At 38.9% G+C, this 22,880-nt stretch overlaps 2 protein-coding genes across 4 annotated transcripts; one reads left to right on the top strand and one right to left on the bottom strand.

Moving 5' to 3' along the window:
• The first annotated feature begins 1,715 nt into the window (after positions 1–1,715).
• On the top strand, positions 1,716–3,767 carry mrpl35 (mitochondrial ribosomal protein L35). Its single transcript, NM_001303718.1, is given in 4 exon segments — positions 1,716–1,922; positions 2,205–2,367; positions 2,568–2,712; positions 3,482–3,767. Coding segments are annotated over 4 exon segments (528 nt in total). The 5' UTR covers positions 1,716–1,891; the 3' UTR covers positions 3,671–3,767.
• Positions 3,768–3,776: 9 nt separating this feature from the next.
• On the bottom strand, positions 3,777–19,331 carry reep1 (receptor accessory protein 1). Of its 3 annotated transcripts, none has more exons than XM_010878852.3 (8): positions 19,233–19,331; positions 16,218–16,290; positions 15,937–16,013; positions 15,614–15,734; positions 15,023–15,136; positions 14,749–14,920; positions 8,924–9,180; positions 3,777–6,577 (listed from the first exon to the last, which is right to left on the bottom strand). In XM_010878852.3, the coding sequence occupies exons 1-8, from the start codon at positions 19,262–19,264 to the stop codon at positions 6,503–6,505; spliced, it is 921 nt and encodes a 306-aa protein (XP_010877154.2). In that variant the 5' UTR covers positions 19,265–19,331; the 3' UTR covers positions 3,777–6,502. The 3 variants fall into 3 exon arrangements, with proteins under 3 accessions (XP_010877154.2, XP_019910005.2, XP_034153466.1); XM_020054446.2 differs by having other exon boundaries at positions 8,954–9,180; XM_034297575.1 differs by lacking the exon at positions 8,924–9,180.
• Positions 19,332–22,880: the final 3,549 nt, after the last annotated feature.

The following is a 22,880-nucleotide window of genomic DNA, read 5'->3' as shown; positions in this document are numbered from 1 at the left end:
GATATTCAACATTTTCGTGACCTGAGGACTGTACTAGGAAGTGAGTTAAACCTACTCAGATTAAAATCGAGGTTCAGGGTTGACACATTCTGATTGTCTTAAGTGGTGGTAAACGGTACCACGACGGTGATAAAGATGTCGGTTAGTTGATTCGGTTTTAACTTAATTGGAGTTTGCTTGAAAGGGGCGCGTTCGCAACACAGGCGGAATTTTTGCATAATGGCTCGTGTTACGTATTTTCCCACTGAAAATGCACGTTTATAATGTCAGCATATGAGGAGTTTAAAAAAGGTAAACGGCTAAATCTAACACCGTGGCAGCCAACAAACCCAGGGAGGCTTTTTGGCAGCGCGTTGGTGACAGTAAATTCGTAAGAGCGGTGTTCTTGTCATATGCTCACTATTTTGTCCTAAGGACTCTTCATTTGTGATATGATTGAGATGTAACGTAAGAGTAAAATAGTGTATCTAAATATGTGAAAACAATTAGGATAATTCAATTCTAGCCTACGCATGGGCTACCTCTGAAAATAACCTATACTCGATGTTAATCAATTAAGATCTACTCATATAGGCTATGATCTACTCATATGTAGGGCTACCTGTATGAATTTAATGCTTCTGTGTTAAGAACTTCATTCTAACAATAATTTCAGCTGCAACCCCATGTGGAAAACGCACATGGCAAGTCAAGATGAAATATTCTATCAAGTGGTGTGATTAGTAGTTATCATCATTAATACACAGTAAGGATTTGTGTAGCCTACACTTGTAATAACCTACTCGTGTTCACAGCCTTTAAATAGGTTACAGGGTGGTCACACGGTGATATATCAACTGTTTTTATTAAATCATGCACCGACACAGGCCCACCCGCAATTAAATTGTGATCACATTTCATCTGACAAAGTATTTCGGGCAATTTTAACATACTACCATTATAAGAAAACCACCACCTAATGTGTCTTTAATTGTCTTGAATATAAGACATTTTAAGGCCAAATAATGTAGGCTAGGCTGCATGTCAGATCAAATACGATATGATCAAATTCCTGAACACTGATGGACCGGGTCGTAAACCGTTTTTTAATTCCCTATTTTTGATCTGAGCATAAAATCGAAAGTACGAAAAATAAACCGTTATTTGTGTTTTAGTATCAGACTCTTGAACAAATAACTAATAACACATCGTTTTTAAATTTTCCGATTTTGGACTCTCAATTGAATATGAAAAGAACGAATGATACACGGATTCTGATGCTGTGAATGTTTCCTATAGCTAATCCCTCCCATGTTCCCTCAGGGCGCTCTAACCGGGTTATGCGTACAGTCAATCGAGCTAATCACCCTCGGGATTCCTATGGGGGGAAAGAAATTCCGTATATAGGCCCAGCCTTTGCATATAAAAGATTGACCAAATATTTGTATTTTTGCGAAGTGACTGCGGTCCCATAAAAAACAATATTTGATATTTAGAACGTTTAAATGGCCAGGGAACACAACAAATACATCTGTTTAGTGAGAGCCATTGGGTGTGCGGGCACCGACAAGACTGTGGGCGGAGGTGCTTATGTAGGGTAACATCGAGTAAACCACGAAGATAACCCGTTCGGAGCAGTTTAGAGATAGCGTAAATTGCCATGACGTATCAAGCTTTCGTAGTACAGGTTAATCGACAAGTTACACTCGACGTCACAGTTACTGCTGAAGTTCCCTGAATAAGCCAGTTACTTTGCTTCGTAGTACACCCCTCTGCTACATTATTTATCCTAACTTGGTCGAAACCGTACATTTTCTTTACTTCGCTCCTTCCAAGATCGCGAACAAATTGTCCAAACGGTACACCGTAGTTCAACTAGTTGAAAGGCCATATATGCTGGTACTCAGGAAACATGGCGGCCACCATGGCTAGGAACGTCCGTGGTATGTAATGCTTTGTCACATTATTTAGCTAATTTCTGTTATAATTTAAGGTTTCTGTAGCATCTATTGGTCGTTTACAATTAAATACGAAACAATTTGCCAATATGTTGCATATTACCAAGCAACCTTCTTGGCTATATTAATTGCGCATTCTAAGGTTATCCAATGCCAGCCCGTACTAACACAGCACAAAATAGCTCGTAGTTATGTTAGTTAGCTTGTTACCGTTAGTAACGTTGACCAAAAATGGCTAATTGTAGATCTTTATATTTCAATGGACAGGTTTGATTGGGCCATTGAGTCTGTTCGTTAGTGGGCAGCAGATCTGTCGGTTCTCCACCATTATACTTCGTCAAACCGTCCAGAGGTCCCAGCTGACTACTCCTACCTGGGCTTCTCTGTCTGCTAAAACCTTCCAGACACCCAGACAGAGTATCCTGGAACGGTGAGTGTCAGGCTGGCATGACCGCTTATGAGATTCACTGCCAGGTTTTTATTGTACATAATCCGCTCATTAAGTGAGCAAACGTATATTTACTATTTGTTCATGTTGCTTTCGTTTCATTTGTATATTGGAAAGATACGGGCAATATATTTTTTTAAACAACATAAAACTGGTGTTTGTGTGGGGCTTTGTCCTTGCAGTGTTGCACCTCTCATTCCCAGGTTGGTCCAGCAGCCAAGCAGAAACCTTACATACATCAGTCTGAAGAAGGGGAAAAGGAAATCTGTGAGGTCAGTGGTGAAGAGGTTCATGCGACTGCACTGTGGCCTGTGGATCAGACGGAAGGTAATGAGTCTCTCCTTGTTCCACACTGTGAAGTTGAGGGGTTACTATAGATTGGCTTCAATCTGTTCATTAGTCACGTAATGTCTTCAATACCATTGGCTGGATTTTGAGGCACCTTGTGGGAATCATGTTTTGGCATCCCCACCAAAACAGAAAATGATTTTTTCTTCAGCTTGTTCTCCTACTTCTTAAATTGGGAATCGATTTGACTTCAGCAGTTTGAATTCAATTACTGAATAGACAAATGTCATGGCTTTCTTTTGTTCCTCTGCATCAGGCATGTTGAGCCTTTCAGCCTCATGCCCATGATATAAGCTTACATGCACTGATGTTGCTCAGTTGATAGAGCATGTCCTTGGGTTTTTTCCACCTGGAGTACTAATGTAATTATGCTCTCCTTACTGTTAATTGATTTGGGTGAGTGTCTCCTGAATTCCTTAAAAGTAAATATAATACATGGTTATAGCACTAAAGACAATTGATCTGCATGTAATGACCTTGATCTAATGTCTCAGTTATACTTATCTTGATTAACATATATTTAGAACCACCTCTGGATATAGAAACCAATTGAATAAGATTGAGATTATCCCTGTACGGAGGGATAATACTCTTGTATAAAAAATAAATAAAAATGGTCCCCATCCAACAAAATATACTGTAGATATGTTCTGTTTTTAGTTTAGTCAAGAAGTTTGAGATTACTTTACAAGTATTGTACAAGTTTCTTCTGTCTTTGAATTGTCACTTGCTTGCTGGTTCTCAACAGGCTGGATACAAGAAAAAGCTGTGGAAGAAAATGCCAGCCAGAAAGAAGCGTTTAAGGGAGCACGTGTTTTGTAACAGAACACAGAGCAAGCTCTTGGACAAAATGACATCTAAATTCTGGAAGAGGAGGAACTGGTTTGTAAATGATCCCTACAAGAAATACCATGATCGTGTCAACTTAGAAGTTTAATTAATGGGTGGAGATGGCCTGCCCTAGTACAATTGTAGAGACAAACTGACTTCAAATATTTCTTGAAATTTATTAAAATACAATATGAAAAAAACAGAAGCCAAAGCACTACATTGTCTCTTTTATTGGTTATCAGTTCACCAACAACAACACAGGATACAGAGAATGCACTCATGGACAGTCATCATAGCTCATCCCTGTTTTATCATTTTTTCTTAACAGAAATTAACAAAATTTGAAGATAATGAAAGATTCTTTCCTGTCAGTGAATTTTACTCTGAGGCCTTCATGGGATTTATAATCAATATAGATCAGAAATGTTCCTCTCTAGGTTTTACAAATTCATTTTGCCACAAAGTGATTCAAAATTATTGTGAAAAAATCAGATATTTCAGCATAAAATGATTAATGCATTTAATAATGCAGGTAAATCCACACAAATCCACCCAAAGCTGTGTAGTAAATCCATATTTACTAAATAACACAAATCATGCAATGATTGCTTATTCAGTGTACTTCTAACAGCTACATGGCAACAACACAATTCACTTAATTTCAGTATATGAAAAGCAGGCTGTCACATTAAAAAACCACAACACTGCAACTATGCTGATGGTGCAAAATAAATATATAAATCTACCACAGGTTAATTCTCTGCCCATAAACTGCCAAACGTCATAAGCTTCTATTGCAATTATATTCCACTGCCACAAAAAAATTCATTTTTTTGGTCTTCGGGTTAGGGTTAAGCAGGAGGTCAACAGTTGGGCTAGGTTTAAAATAACATTTTATGAAAACAAATTGTAGAAATATTCAGGGTTTATCAGTTATAGCTATAGAAACTATACCTAGTGAACACTAGCTGAAGTCTGACTTTCAATAAACTGCCATAGCAATGTTAATGCAGTGTCTTTATTTTTATAAAGTATCATCCTCTATACACTTCTACTTCTGAGAAGTCATACCTGTAGGAGGGGTTGACATGGCTCTAGGAATATGTTTTATACAGTACTTAAGACCAGCCGGTAAGTTAATTTGACAATGGGTAAAAGAGCAATGTCTGACTGAATGCTCAAGTCATATTTTCCATTTCAAGAATTCTCTTACTAATATTTATTTTCCAAGGTGTATAGTTAAACGTATCTACCAGAACGTTTGATTTTAATGTGTAAACTGAACACGTACCTGAGAAGAAGCTTTCATTTCTAACAAAATTCATAATTATTCAAATGATGATGCATTATAGACTGAATGATGCATTGTGTTATAGCCAAGAGGGTTTAACCTAAATTCATGTGCATATTGACAGTGCATAACTGACCATATTTGTCTTACTACCATAGGCAAAAACAGTCTCCCAATAATTATTTACAGAAGCTAAGAACAAACCTGCCTTTAGGGTAATTGCTAAAACCTAAAATGTAGGCAACAGGCAGGAGTGAGAGAGAAATTAATCTCTTCACATTGTCTGGGAATATATGTCAACGATTGTGGCTACATTGAGAAATGTCAAATTTTAGTGTGGATTGACATTTGTTCAGTGAAGGTAGAGTATTGCACAGTGATTTTAGACTACAAGAAGGACCCTATAGCCATCTGGCTGTCTTTTGTTATACAATACCTGCACAATATAAAGTGTGTTATATGTGCTAAACCTGTAGTTATGCATATAGAAAACAACAAAAACCTTAACAAAACAATAGAATGACACTTAAATGCTAGATAAGTCATAACGAGAATTAAAGTGATTGCCAACATTCCCTGAAGGCATTTATTTTTGGGAATACGAACTCTTTCCCATACATTTATAATGTCAGTACCCATAACATACTGATCAGTGAACCAAACATGAATAGACCATTCTTAAATGTCTTATGTTAATTGTTTTTGGCAGCTGAATGGTACTAGAACTGGTGCATTAACTGTGAACACAGTAGTCATATGGTCACTTCAAAAACACTGTGATTTGTTTTTGTTGGAAGAATCATAGAGTGAATATGTTATAGAGCTGAATCGAACAGATTATTTATGTACTGATATTACTGTTTTGTAGTACTAGGAACTCAAAATGTTTTGTTTATGGTTTAAGGCTTTATAGGCAAATAGCAAAACTTAGCTGACCCCCTTTTAGTTGGCCAGCTCTTAGTTCCATTGCTAGAAGAAATAGTAATATTCAGCTTTCTTGAGGTGCTACGATTGCCATTCTCTCTTGAATATATTCCACATTTGAGGAATGATATTAACCTGACCAGACAATTATGTTCTTTAATGGGGGTCTGGTTAAACTGTCAGTTCAGATTGTATTTGCCAGCTACAATACCCAAGAGAGTGACTGGACAACCAAATCCTTCATCAAACATTAAGTAGTTTTCCCTGCTACTCTCAAACATTGACCAACTGGACACAAAAAAAGAAACAGATTCTTTGACAATACATTCTGTTGTTACGATGAAATATCACCTGACAAATGACCGGAGACATTCATGCATTTGTCTCAAACATACTATTCTAAAAAGAAAATATGACAAAAAAAATGACAAATGCACACACTACATACAGTACATTCATACAAAAAAGACAATGAGGGACAAATAAACCCAAATGTCTGTACGGTAATGAACCCACTCTGATTTGCTACAATGACAGCACCCACCCTGTCTCCTTTACACTACAGTATGTGCCAAAGGTCATATATAAAGATAGAGGGTCACAAGTTGCTTTGGTTTCCATTTTCTAAACAATGCTGCTTTATACATTTAGCTATTGGCCACATTTCCTCATTTACCCCCTTCTCCATGCAGCTAGAGCAGTCTTGGGAGCAGTCCCACAATATCACATGGCTTCTCTGTTTGAAGACAGCTGGGCACTCCTGGATCTTGTGAAAGGCCTTAAGACTCTAAGAGGAGGCTAGAGAGAGAAAGAGAGAAATGGTGTACTGATTAACAGTCCTAACCAAAGTACATTTTGCATTAATTTGGGTTTGTGGTCTGACAATGTTTGCCTTCTCTGACTGACATGGTATTCTATCGACAAAATGAATGCAGAGATGTCCTTTGAAATGACATGGTAAATAAATCAATCCCAGATTTTTTTTTCTAGTTTTCAAGTTTACGTCAATAAAAGGTAAACAAATCAATACTTCAGTTGCATTCAAAATCAAAGCCATCCATTTACAAGCATATCAGTCATGTTATCCACCCACTACAGTCCATATGCATTATGAATGCAAATTAGTTCAGCAGTCCAATCACGTTATATTCTGTTTGATATTTCCTTTTAAAACTCAAAATCAATTTCTTCAATGTGAAGTCTGTTTCATGTTGGGAAATATTTGTAAGAAAAATATGAAAGATATTGCTTGCATAAGCATTCGAACCCTACACATTCATATTTGGTAGAGCAACCTTTCACTGCAATAACAAAAGTCAGAATATACCAACTATGTACAGAGTGTTTGAATGATTTTGGCCAATTCCTCTTGCCTGATTTACTCCAGGTTGTTCAGGTTGGTCGATTGGCCACATTTTCCAAATAGTGCCACATTTTCTCAATGGAACTGAGATCAGGGCTTTTGACTGGGCCACTGTAGGACATTAATCTTTGTTCTTGAGCAACTCTAATGTTGCTTTGACCTTGTGCTTGGGATCATTGTCCTGCTGAAAGGTGAATTTTCTTCAAGCTTCATTTTGTTAGCTGACATAAGAAGGTTATGCAGCATTGCCCTGCATTTCGCTCCATCCGTTCTTCCTTTAATGATGCCCATTCTTTGCTGATAAGAAGCATGTTGCCACTACCATACCTGTAAGGACGGTGTGACTTCCGGCATGGGCAATGTTAGATTTGCGCCACAGAACTTAGGGGTTTTTGGACTAAAAAAGAATCAATCTTACTCTCATCTGACCTCAAAACCCTTCCATGCATTCTTTCTGGTTCATGCTCATGCTTTCAGCAGGTACTTTGTGTGCTACATCATCTTTTTTTCCACCCTCCCACATAGGCCAGTGTTATGTAGAGGTCTTGATATGGTTGATTGGTGCAGCATTTTTCTACTCCCAGCCACTGAACTCTGTAGCTCCTTCGAATAAATGATTAGCCTCTCTTTGGTTTCTCAAGTCTCATTGCTTTATGATCATTCTCTTTTATCTGTGTAAACTGAAAACTTCCACAGCACATATTTCAAGCAATGTATTTCAGTTTTATTTCTTCGAAATATTTCCCAAGTTTGTCTTACAATATATAGTTAAAATATCAACTGAGCTGCATGAAGCAGCGACTGCATGATAATGACTATAAATGACAGAATGAAAATAAATGAAAAACATGCAGGGTGCATGCAAATGGAAACTAAAGTAATACTGCAAAAAAAAGCAATAAGCAATACACCTTTTGGCCATAATGTTTTATCAAACCCTTGTGATTTATCTAATGCCACAAAAAAGATTGTTGGGTAACTTTTTTTCAAGCATGGGGGTGGTTCCTGATTCATGGTATGGGAATGGTTAAAATCGGTAAAGACAGGAGTTTTTCAGATAAAACAAATAAATGATGCACCAACCCTAGAGGATAAACTGCTTTAAACCAGATATTAGAAGAGGAATTCAGCAGGAGAATACCGAAACATTCAAGTCCAATTTGCAATGGAGCTACTCACCAAGAAAGTGAATGTTCTTGAGTGGTTAAATTACAGTTTGACTTATATGAATGATAAGACTTGAAAATGGCTGACTAACCATGGTCTGAAACACCTTCACCAGGCCTGAAGAAGAATTTCAAAAGAATAATGGACCAATGGTACATAATCCAGGAATGTAACGCTCTTAGAGATGTACTCTAGAAGACACACAGCTGTAGTCGCTGTTGTTTCCCACATGTATTGACTCGGGGCAAATATTTGTCTTTCTTTAGTATTTTAGTTTTTCAATCATTTTTCATTTTCATAAAAAATAAGAAAATTCCACTTTGACATTACTTTGTGGAGTATCTTGTGGAGATCATACATAAATATTATATTGACTGTAGTACAAAATAATTTGTATTGTATCTATATTTGTACCTGACATTTATGATACAACCAAATAACTTAAACAATTCCTGACCATAATCTGCTGTCCTCTTTTTTTCTCTACAATGATACTGATCTACGCCACAAGTATTAAGTGAGAATTAGTGACTCTGCGTTAGTCACCACAGTCCAGTCCAGAGGCCAGCCAGTTTAAATCACGTGCCCGTAGGCCAGCCAGTTTATAGGAGTACCTCAGGCGCCTTCCTCTTAATCAGCCTGACCTGCGGGGAGCTTGTTGGTGTCCCTTCCCCACTCCCCATGTCCTCAGCCTGCTCCGCCGACAGGCGTGCAGGGGATGGAGGTGGTGAGTGTCGAGAGGTCTGGGAGGTGAGAGTGGGCGAAGGAGGGGATGTGGGTTCAGGGGGGATAGCAGTGCGGGACAGCGGCACCTTGGTGTCACACTGGTCGAAGCTCAACACTTCATATTCAGTCATGTCAAAATCCTGCCCTGCACCATGAGAAGGGACACACATACGTCGTAAGCAACAGTGACATTTTCTGCTGTAATTATTGAAGTGCTGTTGCTTATTTCACTACTTCTGTTTACCAAGAGGAAGAGCATGGTTGCTGTCGTTCCATACATGGTGCACGGGAGCAGTTGTCCCTTGACCATGTGCAGAGGAATAATGATTAATGCTGAAAGAGATGGGAGAGCCTCTTTCATAGGCCAAACAGGCATAAATAAAAAGCCAATAAGACAATGTCTCCTTCAATGTATTTTGTTAAGTTTGAATAACTATGTTCAGTACACTGGATTTACACCTCATCCTTCAGTATGCCTTGGAAAAGTAAAAGTTCAAAACAGCCCTTCATAACCCTGCTCTTTTTAATATGACAGACCCAGGTTGACAAGTTGTACAACTAACATGCTGACAATCACATTGTGATTGCTGTACAATGAGTGTGAAGTAAGATAAGAGAAACTAAGCTGCCCATGAAACTCTGCTCCGCAAAGGTGGAGACACTAGTAACCTAGACAACAATCAGCCTGTTTCTACCCTATCCTGTCTAGTTATGATTGTATTGTGGAATATTCAACTGCAATTCTTTCTGTCTGAGAACTGTATTTTCTTTGAACATCAGACTCTGGTTTTAGGCCAGGGCACGGCTCTGTAACTGCAACCTCATTGTTGTTACATTACCAATGCTTAGAATAAAAAAAAACTGAATTGTGTTGCCTATTAAGGCCTTTGATATGGCTGATCATTCCACTTTGCTGAACATTCAATTTTTACTAGGTTAGCATTTTTAAGTGGAGAAATGACGCCTGCGTGTGGTTTCTTAACTGACATGAATTTTTTTGCTGATGATACAGTGATACAGTAATACAGACTGCACCGTCTTTAAATCAACTTTTAGAGTGCTATGATTGTTGCTGCGTGACATGCTAGTTATCTCAGAAACAGCAGCCCTTCAGCGATTTTAATGCCCGCCAGTGTCTGGAGTTTCAAAAAACATTCAGTCAGTGGCAGTTCTGTGAGGAAAAACAACAGTTAGCAGCAAACGCATTATACCATCACATAATTTGGGAAGTGTCTGAAACCTAGCAGAATCCATGCCAGGAGGAATTCAGCCTGTTCTGGAGGCAACGTGCTCTGACTCAGTACTAGATGTGTACCTTAAACTAGCCACTGAGTGTTTTTTTGCACTTATCTCCAGAGACAGCAATGGAACTCATTATTGTGTGTTGTATGAAAAGGTGGGATGAGCCTCTTTGTATGTAAGATGATAGCAGAAGTCTCTTCTGCTTATTTACCTAACTCCTGCAGAAATGTCCAACTTGCTTCACTTAGTAAGTTACAAAATACAGGACGACAACAAAAGATTGGATAGCAATAGATAGAAAAAGAAGCATTTCATTTTTAGCCCACTTAAGTGGAATACGATGGAAAATTTGCTCAGTCTTGAATTATGTCTTTATGAAAATTTAAATAATTGCAGAAAGTTTCCCTTGATGACAACTGTGGCTGCACTAGATGTAAAAAATCTATAACAATTAGGGAACACTTGCAAACAAGAACGTAATTTTCCCTGAATTATTTTGTGTGAATTATCAACATGCATTACAGCTACATAGAGGAACTCTTAACTATAGTATTAGAGTTTTAATAATAATAATGTTAACAATAACAGTGCAATAACATTCATTTTCTACTATTAAAGGCTGACTTGGGGGTATGAACAACTCTACAACTCCGCCAATTTCTCATGAAATTACATTTTCACCCGTTCACACTATAAAAATGGATCTCTGATGCAAATCTGGCAAGAAGAGACTTGTTTTTCACAATTATAGTTTTATCTACAGTGGATATAAAAAGTCTATACACTCCTGTTAAAATGCCAGGTTCTTGTGATGTAAAATAATTTGATAAAGATAAATAATGTCAGAACTTTTTCCACCTTTAATGTGACCATAACGTGAACAATTCAATTGAAAAACAAACTTTGAGGGGTGCTGAAAGTAGAACTTCCTCTTCATCTTCAGCTTTCTTACGGACGCCTGAAGCTTTTGTGCCAAAATTGCCTGGTATTTGAAACTGTTCATAATTCCATCCACCCTGACTAAGGCCCTGGTTCCAGCTGAAGAAAAACAGCCCCAAAGCATGATGCCTCCACTACCATGCTTCACTGTGGGTATAGTGTTCTTTGGGTGATGTTCAGTGTTGTTTTTGCGCCAAACATATCTTTTGGAAATATTGCCAAAAAGTTCAATCTTGGTTTCATCAGACCATAACACAATTTCCCACATGATTTTGGGGGACTTAATGTTTGTTTTGCAAACTTCAGCCGAGCTTGGATTGTTTTCTTTGTAAGAAAAGGCTTCCATCTTGCCACTCTACCCCATAGCCCATTCATATGAAGAATACGGGAGATTGTTGTCACATGTAGCACCCAGCCAGTACTTGCCAGAAATTCCTGCAGTTCCTTTAATGTTGCTGTAGGCCACTTTGAAACCTCTCTGTCCAGTTTTCTTCTCATCTTTTCATAAATTTTGGAAGGACGTCCAGTTCTTGGTAATGTCTCTGTTGTGATATATTTGCTCCACTTGATGATGACTGTCTTCACTGTGTTCCATGGTATATCTAATGCTTTGGAAATTCCTTTGTACCCTTCCCCTGACTGATATCTTTCAACAATGAGACCCCTCTGATGCTTTGGAAGCTCTCTGCGGACCATGGTTTTTGCTCTGAGATGCAACTAAGAAAATGTCAGGTAAATCCTACTAGAACAGCTGAACTTTATTTGCGATTAATCACTTTAAATGATGGCACATGTGTAATGACTTCTATTCAACATGAGTTTGAATGTGATTGGTTCATTCTGAACACAGCCACATCCCCAGTTATAAGAGGGTGTGCACACTTATGCAACCAGGTTATTGTAAGGTTTTTATTTTAAATTTTTCCCCCTTGAAGATTTCAGTTTGTTTTTCAATTGGATTGTTCACATTATAGGTCACATTAAAAGTGGAAAACGTTCTGACATGATTTATCTTTGTCTCATTCTTTTACATCACAAAATCCTGGGGTGTGTAGACTTTTTATATCCACTGTAGATGAATGAAACTTGTGTCCAGATTTGTATTGGAGATACATTTATTTAATTGGGTAAACCGGTGAAAATCATAAACCATTGCATGCTACGTGGTACACTTCCTGACAGAAACTCCAAACAAGATGTCTCCCTCAGTGTGTGTTGGATTGGAATGAGCGGCGACGTGGGAAGTCTGGTTATGCTCTATGTATAAACAAATGTTACTGGGAAGCAAAAAAACATCTCACATCTACTATCACCAGCAACAGTGCTTGTATGACAGAGAGCACAATGTTAGTTACCAGGTAAACAGCAGTCAGTGAGCATGTGTTTTGCCAGTGCAGCAAGCCTTTCTCGTTGCTAGGGTAAACCTAAAATAGTTGTAACATATTATGTTAATGTTATTTAAATAAAATTCAGTTCACACCAGTTGATTGCTGGCTGCCCTGAGGAGACTGACCTGCAGTCAGAATGAGTCACTCACGGGAGAGGTCCGATATGGGGTCAGGGCCCAGGAATGTCAGGGTACTGAATTATTGTCTGCGAATATAAACTCTATGGAGAAAAATAAAGCACCAAAACCACAGGTATATTCTTCTCCCAGTGCTTTATGACGGGAAATTAAGGATATAACTTTGTGCCGGACACTTCTTATTTTCCATTAATTTGTTTTGCCAAGCACCATTTTATTGTGTGAATAGACAGGAATGTGCATATCTATTATCTCCTGTTCAACAGGAAGGAGGCCATTTAATGTTTGTTATGCATGTTTTCAGCGGTGTCATCAATTCTAATGTCTTTCATTTTCTGCATAAGCAATACTAGTGAGGTGAACAGTGCTTGTGGTTTTCAAAAGTGCTTTGGTACAACTATCATTTGCCAAATATACCATACTTGTTCTATTTGCCTGTTTTAGTATACAAACCATAAGTGCAGAGACATTGCCACTACTACTGTATATACCCTTTTCAAAGTAAAAGAAAATAATGAGGATTCATGTCACTTAAGGATATGAGGGATACAGAGGTATTGAAAACAGTTTATTTTACACAATTGTGGCATTACATCCCAATATGCTAAAAGTGTTTTTACATTATGAAAGTTCTATTTAGATTAACAAGATGCTTTTTTATATTGTGAATGGGTGAAAATATCAATTGTTGCATGTCACATTCTGAGGTAACATGGCTTGAATGGACATGATTATAAAATGTACACACCTGTCTATATAAAGTCTGATGCTTCATGGTGAATGTCAGAGTAAAACATAAAGCCAAGAAGTCCAAGGAATACTACAGACCTTCTGTAGAACTCAGAGAAAGAATTCTATTGAAGCACTTATGTGGGGAAGGTCATAAAACATTTTTAATGAAGGACTGATAATTCCCAGGAGTACAGTAGGCTCGATCTTTGTGAAATGGAAACCAGTAACCAGGCAATAATGGCCTTGATCAGGAAGGTGGCCAAAAACCCAGTGGTCACCTGGGTAATACCATCCGTGCAATGAAGCATGGTGGTGGGAGCATCATGCAATGTGGATGCTTCTCAGCCGAAGGGGCAAGGAGAATGGTCAGGGTTGAAGGAAAGATGAATAGAGCAAAATTCAAAGAGGTCTTCGAAGAAAAATCTGGACCACACAGGACTTCAGACTGGAGCGAAAATGAATAATTCAGCATGACAATTATCCAAAGGCCAAGACAACACTGGAGTGGCTTCAGGACAGGTCTGTGAATGTCCTAAGGCCACATTTCCACTGGTGCTTTACCCTGGTACCAGTATATTAATTATTTTGTTGATTAAGTATTTAGTCAAAACTATCTACTTAAAATAGAAGGATCTGGGAGAATTCTGAGGTAACTTTGTGTTGTTATAGGTTCTGCAGGTTACATCTCAGCCTCAGTGCTCCGTTTTTCTATTGAGTCAATGGCACCATACCACCTTCAGTCCTTCCAACTGTTTCCATTGTGAGTCTTTGCTTCCCTGTACTGTCGCTTCATTTAATCAGAGATCTGTTCGTTAGATCGGATGAAAACCCTTACAAGAAGCCTAAGACTAAGCAAATGATAGGCTACACAGCGTGTAACGCATCATACCCAAACCTAAGTCCTTAAGTCTGGGGTTTGGCACTAAGTGAGAGCCGGGCTACTCGGCCACGTCCTAGTAGCCAACTGGATCTGGCCCGTGTCAATGGAGACAGAAACATTTCTGGACTTGAGGGTAAAACACCAGTGTGTAGCACCAGCGGAAACGAGGCCAAAGCCCGAACTTGAACTCCACTGAACATCTGTGAGAATCCAATCTGATAGAGCATGAGAGGATTTGCTTTGTTGACAACGTGTTTATGCTTTGTCATTAAGGGGGTGTGTAGACTGATTCTAAATTACAAATTAATTCCAATAACACAAGAAAGTGAAGGTGTGGAGAAAATGAAGGTGTCAGAAAACGCTCTGAAGGCATTGTATGTGTGTCATAGTCTCACCCTTGTTGTAGCCAGTCTCGGATTTGCTGCGCATCATCATCCTGGTCCTGTGTTGTCCAGCTGCAGACTGACTGGGAACAGATCCAGGGTCCATCTCAGCTGGTTCGGATTGGTAAGCGGACAAGTCCTGCATGCTGAAACTTCGCAGTCTATCGGACAGCACTCCTTGGCTCTGGGGTGGGCAGTGAAATACATTATTACTCTGGAAAAAAACCAAAAAATAAAAAACACCATTCCCCAAGGACAAAGGAGAAATTCAGACAGTCAGCATTACCTTTGTCGCAGCCAGGACTGCAGCTGTGGCTGCCACATTCAGACCTTTCCTCCCAAAAGTCACCAGAGTGTCATAGCTTTTGTCTTTTGCCTGGCAGAGATAGTCATCAATGTCCTGGACAGTGAGGAAAAAACAGACATATGAATTGTCTTTTTCTTGGTAGGCCATTGAAAATAGTGCTGGATAGTACGATATGTAATACAACATATTTTGTTATTGTAATGCAACATGGTATTTTGCAATTGCCTAGCAATGCACAAAAAGGAAGTAGTGGACAATTTGACTGGATATTCGAATCATGGTTTTTGTTTCTTTCCATCTGACTGTTGATCCCTTTTTACTCTGACGTGTTTCCTGAGACCAAAATAAAGTGAAATGGAAAGGAAGGAAAAACCCTGCCGTTTTCTTCTGCCCAAGAACCAAAGAAATAACCAGCTAAGATCCATTCACTCTCATATACTTGATTACAGCAGACTCTGAGCCTTTAAAATGTATAGCAGGTGATATACTGCATTTTATAACATTGCAGACATCTTAAAATGAGTTTCACTAAGACAATGGCAAAACAGGACTTATATGCACTGGTGTCACCTTCTCTTTAGAAGATAGTGTTGGGTGAACAAACTTTCTGTATAGAACACTGGAGCCCTTTGTGTAGGGGGACAGTAACCACACCACAAAGGCAATCTTCAGCTCATAATAGAAGGGAAGCCTACAGTGAAGGGAAAAATAATACAGCGATAAGAGCATTCATTACATCTACATTACATGATTATTATAATGTCTATCAGGCCAGTGTTATGTAGATTTTAACTATTTCACAGTATTTTGGACTTTACAACTAAGGATTTCAATACACATAAAATAATAATATACAAACAAACCCAGGAGTTTGTAATACACCATTTACTTACCAACAGACAAATATATCTGTGATGGTTTCGAAAGTTGTAAATAGAGCAAATATAATCCAGTACATCATCCATTTCACCTTTTAAAGTAAAATAACTCTCACAGTTAATGTGAATCTCATAGTAATTAAGGAATAATAAACTACATTACTACAAATTATTGTTAAAGTAATTCAGCCTAAGAGTTAGTCTGTGAAACTGTAAATAATGTGTAATCTGGCACATTGTGAAATGTTACTGTTTGGTTTCATTTGAATTTAATTAATAATGCTGCTCATACTCACATATTCCTTCACATCCTTTGACTTGACTGCTTTATATGACGAATATGCAGGATATAATGTGCCAAATACAAGCCTGGAAAACACGCAAAAACAACATCCAGTAAGTGCTTGTACAACTGATACACACATTTATGGAGATAAAAGCCAATAACTTATCTATAGTAAACACCACACAGTGCACCAACCATCGGTTGAATGCAAAACACATCTATTATTTTGTGTAACCGATAATCCTCTGATTCCCCAGGCCAGACTAGGTTCATGATACATCTACTCTGTTAACACTGTTTTAGATATTGTTAAATGCAATTTATGTTCGCACAAATAGTAATAATAAATTAAAACATTATAACCGTGTTCAATGTGTCAAATCTGAGGGCCTGCTGTCCTACACATCTGGAAGTATCTATGGGCGTTCCTCAAGGTTTGATTCTTAGACCAATCCCATTCTCTGTGTATCTTAACTATGTGGCATTTGCAGCTGGTAACTCCTTCATCTATCTTGTATACAACTGTCTTCTTACTAGCTACAGTAACATAGCTGGGCACAGTGAGTCAAAAAGTTAACTTTGTTAACCATTAATCCGGTGACCAAAAAGTTTAATTTGGTAACCGTTAATCAGTTAAATAGTTAAGAATGTAACAGATGTTAGCAATAAACGTTAATGTTAATTTTTATTAAAAAAAAAAAAATCTGTAAAATTATATTATATTCGTCCTTGTCAGTCAAGATGAGGCAATGTAAAGTGACGTTTAAGTTACTACATTATCTTCATAATAACAATAAAAAGCCAATCCATTTCACAGAAACTAGAAAGCCATTCTTTGTTGGCCAATCACAGATGATGTTTATATCACACTAATAGCTACTCGCAAGTAATATGAGGGTTCCTGAGTGTTTTCTTCACTCTTGACCCCTTCACACTGATTCCTTTGCTAGCGCACGATCTCACTGCAGAGAATAAAATTTTTGACTTTGAAAATAGTAACTAGATATTCAGTGCATCAAGGATTGGATTTGGATGTGATCTCATTCCACTCTGGAATGAAGCAAAAAAATTGGCTTAGACTCTAGAAGGTTTTAAAAGTATATTTATAAAGTTTTTTCGGACATTAAATGTAATGGAAGTTAATTAGTCCGATTATGATTTTCACAGTTAAATGAAAATGTTAACTTTGTTAATTAACTTTTAACAGTTTGGTGCCCAGCTCTGCTTGCTACTATGCTTTTTACCATATAACTTTAATAACCTCCAGGACGAAAACTGTTAAAAACACCCATTAGAAAACCAGTTTCTTTTCACAGATTTTACATGAATTTGTACTTCTGTAAGTCAATTTTAATTTCAGGGTATTTTTCATCATTTAAGACGAACCATAAAGAAAAAACAGCACAATCGGCTTCACAGATGTCTCTTATTAGGCAGATGTGTTTGTTTGCATCATTAGGGCATGCACAATATAGCTGAAAATGTCTAGCCTTGATTGTAGGGTTTTCATTTGGAATTGCTTTCTCGTGTCTAACAACTAAAGGAACAAAAGTTTGAATGCAAATCAATTTGGACCTTAAAATATTGTCCATTACAGCCTCAAGCACGTAATGTTTTCTGATTAAAAGCAACATAAAATATATTTTGAAAAATGGAATGAAGAATACAAAGGGTGTGCTCTACACCTTAATCTGATTCTACATATACCACTCTTGTCTTCATAGCTTTGGCCTTGTGTTGGAGAGCTGTGGAGCAAACTACTAATTTCTGAATGCAGTCAGAAGAAGGCTAATTTAAAAATTGGCCTATGTTGAATGTGTAATTGAAATTAACATATTTTAAAACCAAAATGTAATCTAATTTATATTCTGATTAAACATGGCTACATAAAGTCTACACCTGTGTGACCATCAGCTGTAACTTTTCGACAGGACCCCTTGGCTTGAGGCAACAGTCTTGCGACAGCTGACTCTGACCTGCTCAAATTACTCAATGACACTGGTTGTCCTGCATGATCATAGAGTTTTAAACACACAAGGATACTCAAAATGCATTCAATATTTCTGCAGAAGAACTCAAAACAATAAAGAAAAGGATAGGTTAGACTTTTGAATGCCAAGACAGACAGAAGACAGTTGGAGTCTCACGTCTGAAAAAGCAATGAAATATGATATTATGATCTAAATTTAATTGACTTTCTATTCTGAGATTTGGCTAACTCACTATATATATATATATATATATATAACACTTTTAATCATTACGCCATACAACACTTTTAATCATTACGCCATACAAAACAACCGAAACGATCAGTGGATCGTTTTGTAATAAAAAAGCGCTATATGAAATAAATGTTATCATTATGGATGGACGTGGGTATTCGTGTTATTTGAATGACTCAGAACATGCGTGGGAAAGAGGTACAATGATATGCAACACTTGTATTGTAACCTGAGAGGGCTGACCCATCCCTTTGTATTTCCAATAAAGGATATCAAGTACTGTATCATAAAATAGATGTTCACCACAGCTCGGTGCCTTAAAAGCATTTAATTCAGTAAAATGTGCATTTAATGCATTAAATTCCCTTATCGATTGCAGCATTCTGGATATTTTCTGATTTCCAACATATTAAGCTCTGCATGATCAGACATAGGCCTATCAATTCAAATATACATATTTAATTTAGTTAATCACGTCATTCTTTGTCTGAAATGAAAAGAAACCGCATGTAAATACATAATAAACAACCATTACGACCCCTTAAATATGATGACAATTACATTTAAAAAATGTGCCCAGAAATGGCAATAACCCATTTAAAATAACAAATAACACAGTCATTAGCTTCTGATCACAATATGTTGTCTCGTCTGAATCCCCGGAGTAGGCTAAATAGGGTATAAAGCCGCCACTGCTGACACGCGCTTAGTGCCACGGAAAAACGCCGATTAACAGCAAATGACATCTCGATGTTGTATTTTTTTTTGAAAGAATATAGAATGTGATAAAATTAACTTACACAACGAGTCTAGAAATAATCCAAGATACCATTGCGCTGAGTAGGCGACAGAGCGTGCTGTCAACAGGGAGGAGTTTCCTTGAGCGTTGGCAGTTGCCATTTGACAGCAACGTCAGCGTAGACTAACCACGGCGTGAAAGGCCGCGCATCACGCAGAAATGAACGTGATACACATTAAAGAGTTTCAACTCAAGGATGGGGTTTTAATTAATACAAATGAATTAAACGATGTAATATTATAACTACGAAGATTAGAGGTTCAAGTGGGCATTTGACACAAACCTGTCATATTCGTTTCTTTAAAATATAGATATTATTTTTGGTTTGTGTGTTTTTGATAGCTTAGAATTGTTGATCCAATGTGTTAAGTTGGCTTGACTAAGGGCATGTGATTCGCAGGTCAGTTTGTTTGGTGGGAGCCAACGTTGTAATTACGGCTGCCATTTCACCCTCCCAAAGTCAGATAGCTGCTGTGTGGGACGGCTCAGGGCTCACTAACGGATTTCTTAAAATAATGGACTGATGTATGTTTTGTGTTCACCTTCTGTATGGCAATATAAGTGTGACCTAAGGAAACCCCCAATCTTACGCTATGGACACAATGCTGGTGGCTTTGGGACAAGTCTATTTCCTTGAGTGGCCCCATCAGCCCTCAGACCTCATTTGAATTGAGAACATGTGGCAAGAGTTGAAATGTGCTGTTCCCCAAAGGTACACATCCAACTTAATGGAACCTGAGTAGTTTTTCAAAGAATGGACAAAAGTGACTACCCAGATGTGCGAAGCTGGTGGAAACCTCAAATACTAATTGTTATAATTGCTGCCAAAGGTGTCTCTAACAAATATTGGCTAAGGTTGGATGAATGCCAATGCAATAGATTTTCTGTTTTGTATTTGTAATTTATTCAGAACAATTTCTACATTAAATTTTTTCCCTTTGACATTATAAACTATTTTGTTTTGATCAGTGGCAAAAGTCCATTTTGATTTTATGTTTTATCACAAAGTGTGGAGTCCAGGGGGTAGAATACTTTTGAGATGCACGAAAGGTCAAACAGGACCACTCTCGTCTGTTATAGTGGCATTGCCCAAGCTGACTCTGTTCTTGTTATGTCCACTGGACCTATCCCTGTGTTTTTACTGTGTTCGTTTTTTTCCTGTTCGACCCAGTCTGTTTGTTCCTGTGCTGCAGTGGTATAATCAGTGGCCACACCCCCTACTCACACCTGTTCCTGTCATTAATGGCTGACACCACAATTCCCTTAGTTTGAAAAAACTAATATTTTCCTATGTCCATTGTCCTTCAAGTAACAGCTTGACCGTTTTGACATTTATGCAGACATGTTCGATGGGGCGTTTTAACATTTAGATACTTTAACACTTTGAACACCAAAACATTCAGACATTTACATGCACTTAGTAGAGCTTGTAGTGTGTTTTGAGTGGGTATGTAATACAAGTCTCTGCTGTGTTACCGCTACCCAAATGTGACCACTCCCTGAATTCTTTGTAGTTGGACAGACTAGTTTTTCTAAAGTAGAATAGATCAGTAAGACAGGATTTTCATTTATTCACTGCTCAAAATATGTAAGGGAACACTTAAATCACACATCAGGTCTTGATGAACAAAGTCATCTAAAGATCAAAATCTTAACTGTACATGGTGTAATTCGTTGAGAACAAAATTATGTAACTACAGTCATTGGAAACCAAAATCACCAACCGATTGAGGGCTTGATTCAAACTCGCACCGAAAATCTAAGTAAACAATTGTAATTAGAGGCAACTTGCATGAATTTCATCATAGCAACTTATAATGTGACTTAGTTGTGTGTATGGCCCCCATGTGCCTCTATGCACTCCCAACAACATCTGGGCATGCTCCTGATGAGACGGCGGATGGTGTCCTGGGGGATCTCCGATACATCGGATGCACTGATACATAACGTCCCAGAGGTTCTCATTTGGATTCAGGTCTTGGGAACGTGATGGCCAGTCAATGGCATCAATGCCTTCGTCATCCAGAAACTGCCTACACACTCTGGCCACATGAGGCCGGGCATTGTCCTGCGCCAGGAGGAACCCAGGGCCCACTGCACCGCCGTAAGGTCTGATGATGGGTCTGAGGATTTCATTCTGGTACTTAACAGCAGTCAGGGTACCATTGGAGGTCTATGCGACCCTTCAAGGATATGCCTCCCCAGACCATCACTGACCCACCGCCAAACCGGTCATGCTGGATGATGTTGCAGGCAGCAAAACGTTCACCACAGCGTCTCCAGGCTCTTTCACGTCTGTCACATGTGCTCAGTGTGAACCTGCTCTCATCTGTGATGAGAACGGGGCGCCAATGCCGAACCTGACAATTCTGGTGTTCTCTGGCGAATGCCAATCGAGCTGCACGGTACTGGCCTGTGAGCATGCCACCCTCATGGAGTCTCTTTCTGACAGTTTAGTCAGAAACATGCACACCAGTAGCCCGCTGGAGGTCATTTTGTAGGGCTCTGGCAAGGCTCCTCCTGTTCCTCCTCACACAAAGGAGCAGATACTGGTCCTGCTGCTGGGTTGATGCTCTTCTACGGTCCTGTCCAGCTCTCCTCGTGTAACGGACCATCTCCTGGTATCTCCTCCATGCTCTTGAGACTGTACTGGGAGTCACAGCAAACCATGACAGGGGGCAGCCTGTAGGTTCAGCATCCTACCCATGATGTAGGGCAGCCAGTAGGTTCACCGTCCCACCCATGACGGGGGGCAGCCAGTGGTTTCAGCGTCCCACCCATGACGGGGGGCAGTCAGTGGGTTCAGGATCCCACCCATGACAGGGGCAACCAGTGGGTTCAGCGTCCCACCCATGACGAGGGCAGCCAGTGGGTTCAGCGTCCCACCCATGACGGGGGGCAGCCAGTGGGTTCAGGATCCCACCCATGACGGGGGGCAGCCAGGGGGTTCAGCGTCCCACCCATGACGGGGGCAACCAGTGGGTTCAGGATCCCACCCATGACAGGGGGCAGCCAGTGGGTTCAGCGTCCCACCCATGACGGGGGGCAGCCAGTGGGTTCAGCATCCCACCCATGAATATGTTGATACGTCAATCAATTTCTAGTGGAAAAGGTCCAAGGGCGATGAACATGTATTCAAGCCGCCATACACAGCGTTTCAGTCATTTAGCAGTTACAGAGGGCTGGGGTCTGAGGTTGGACCTTTTTATGTCCGTATACTGCATTGCAGCTTTAAGCAGCTAGAGTGTAAAAGACAATCAAAATAATAATTTATCACCAGTCTCAATCCCTTCTGTATGATCAAGGACCAGGCATTAAACAGAATCAACATTACATTTCACAATAGCAGAGCAAATAGTATAAATGGCAAAACACCTATTTTAAAATCGATGGTAAAAAGTAGTCAACTGCCATTACTAGAGGTTTGTAAATCATTTCAGGATTTTTCAATTACAACATTACAGGCAGTGACAATGCTTTTTGGACTGGTAACTTAACAGTCAGAGGACACAAATAGGAATGTGTTACTTAACACAAAACCTGCTGAAGGAGAGAACGAAGGTAACCCCTTTATCATTTTTCAAAACCAAGGGAAAAGCCTTCTACGGCTGTTTCTCTTTCCCATACAGTATGAAGAGAAGTCAGGCAA

Source organism: Esox lucius, chromosome 15 (assembly GCF_011004845.1).
Source record: "Esox lucius isolate fEsoLuc1 chromosome 15, fEsoLuc1.pri, whole genome shotgun sequence".
Taxonomy (NCBI): domain Eukaryota; kingdom Metazoa; phylum Chordata; class Actinopteri; order Esociformes; family Esocidae; genus Esox; species Esox lucius.
The sequence above is the reverse complement of the archived record's forward strand: the minus strand, read 5'-3'. Positions and strand labels throughout refer to the sequence as shown.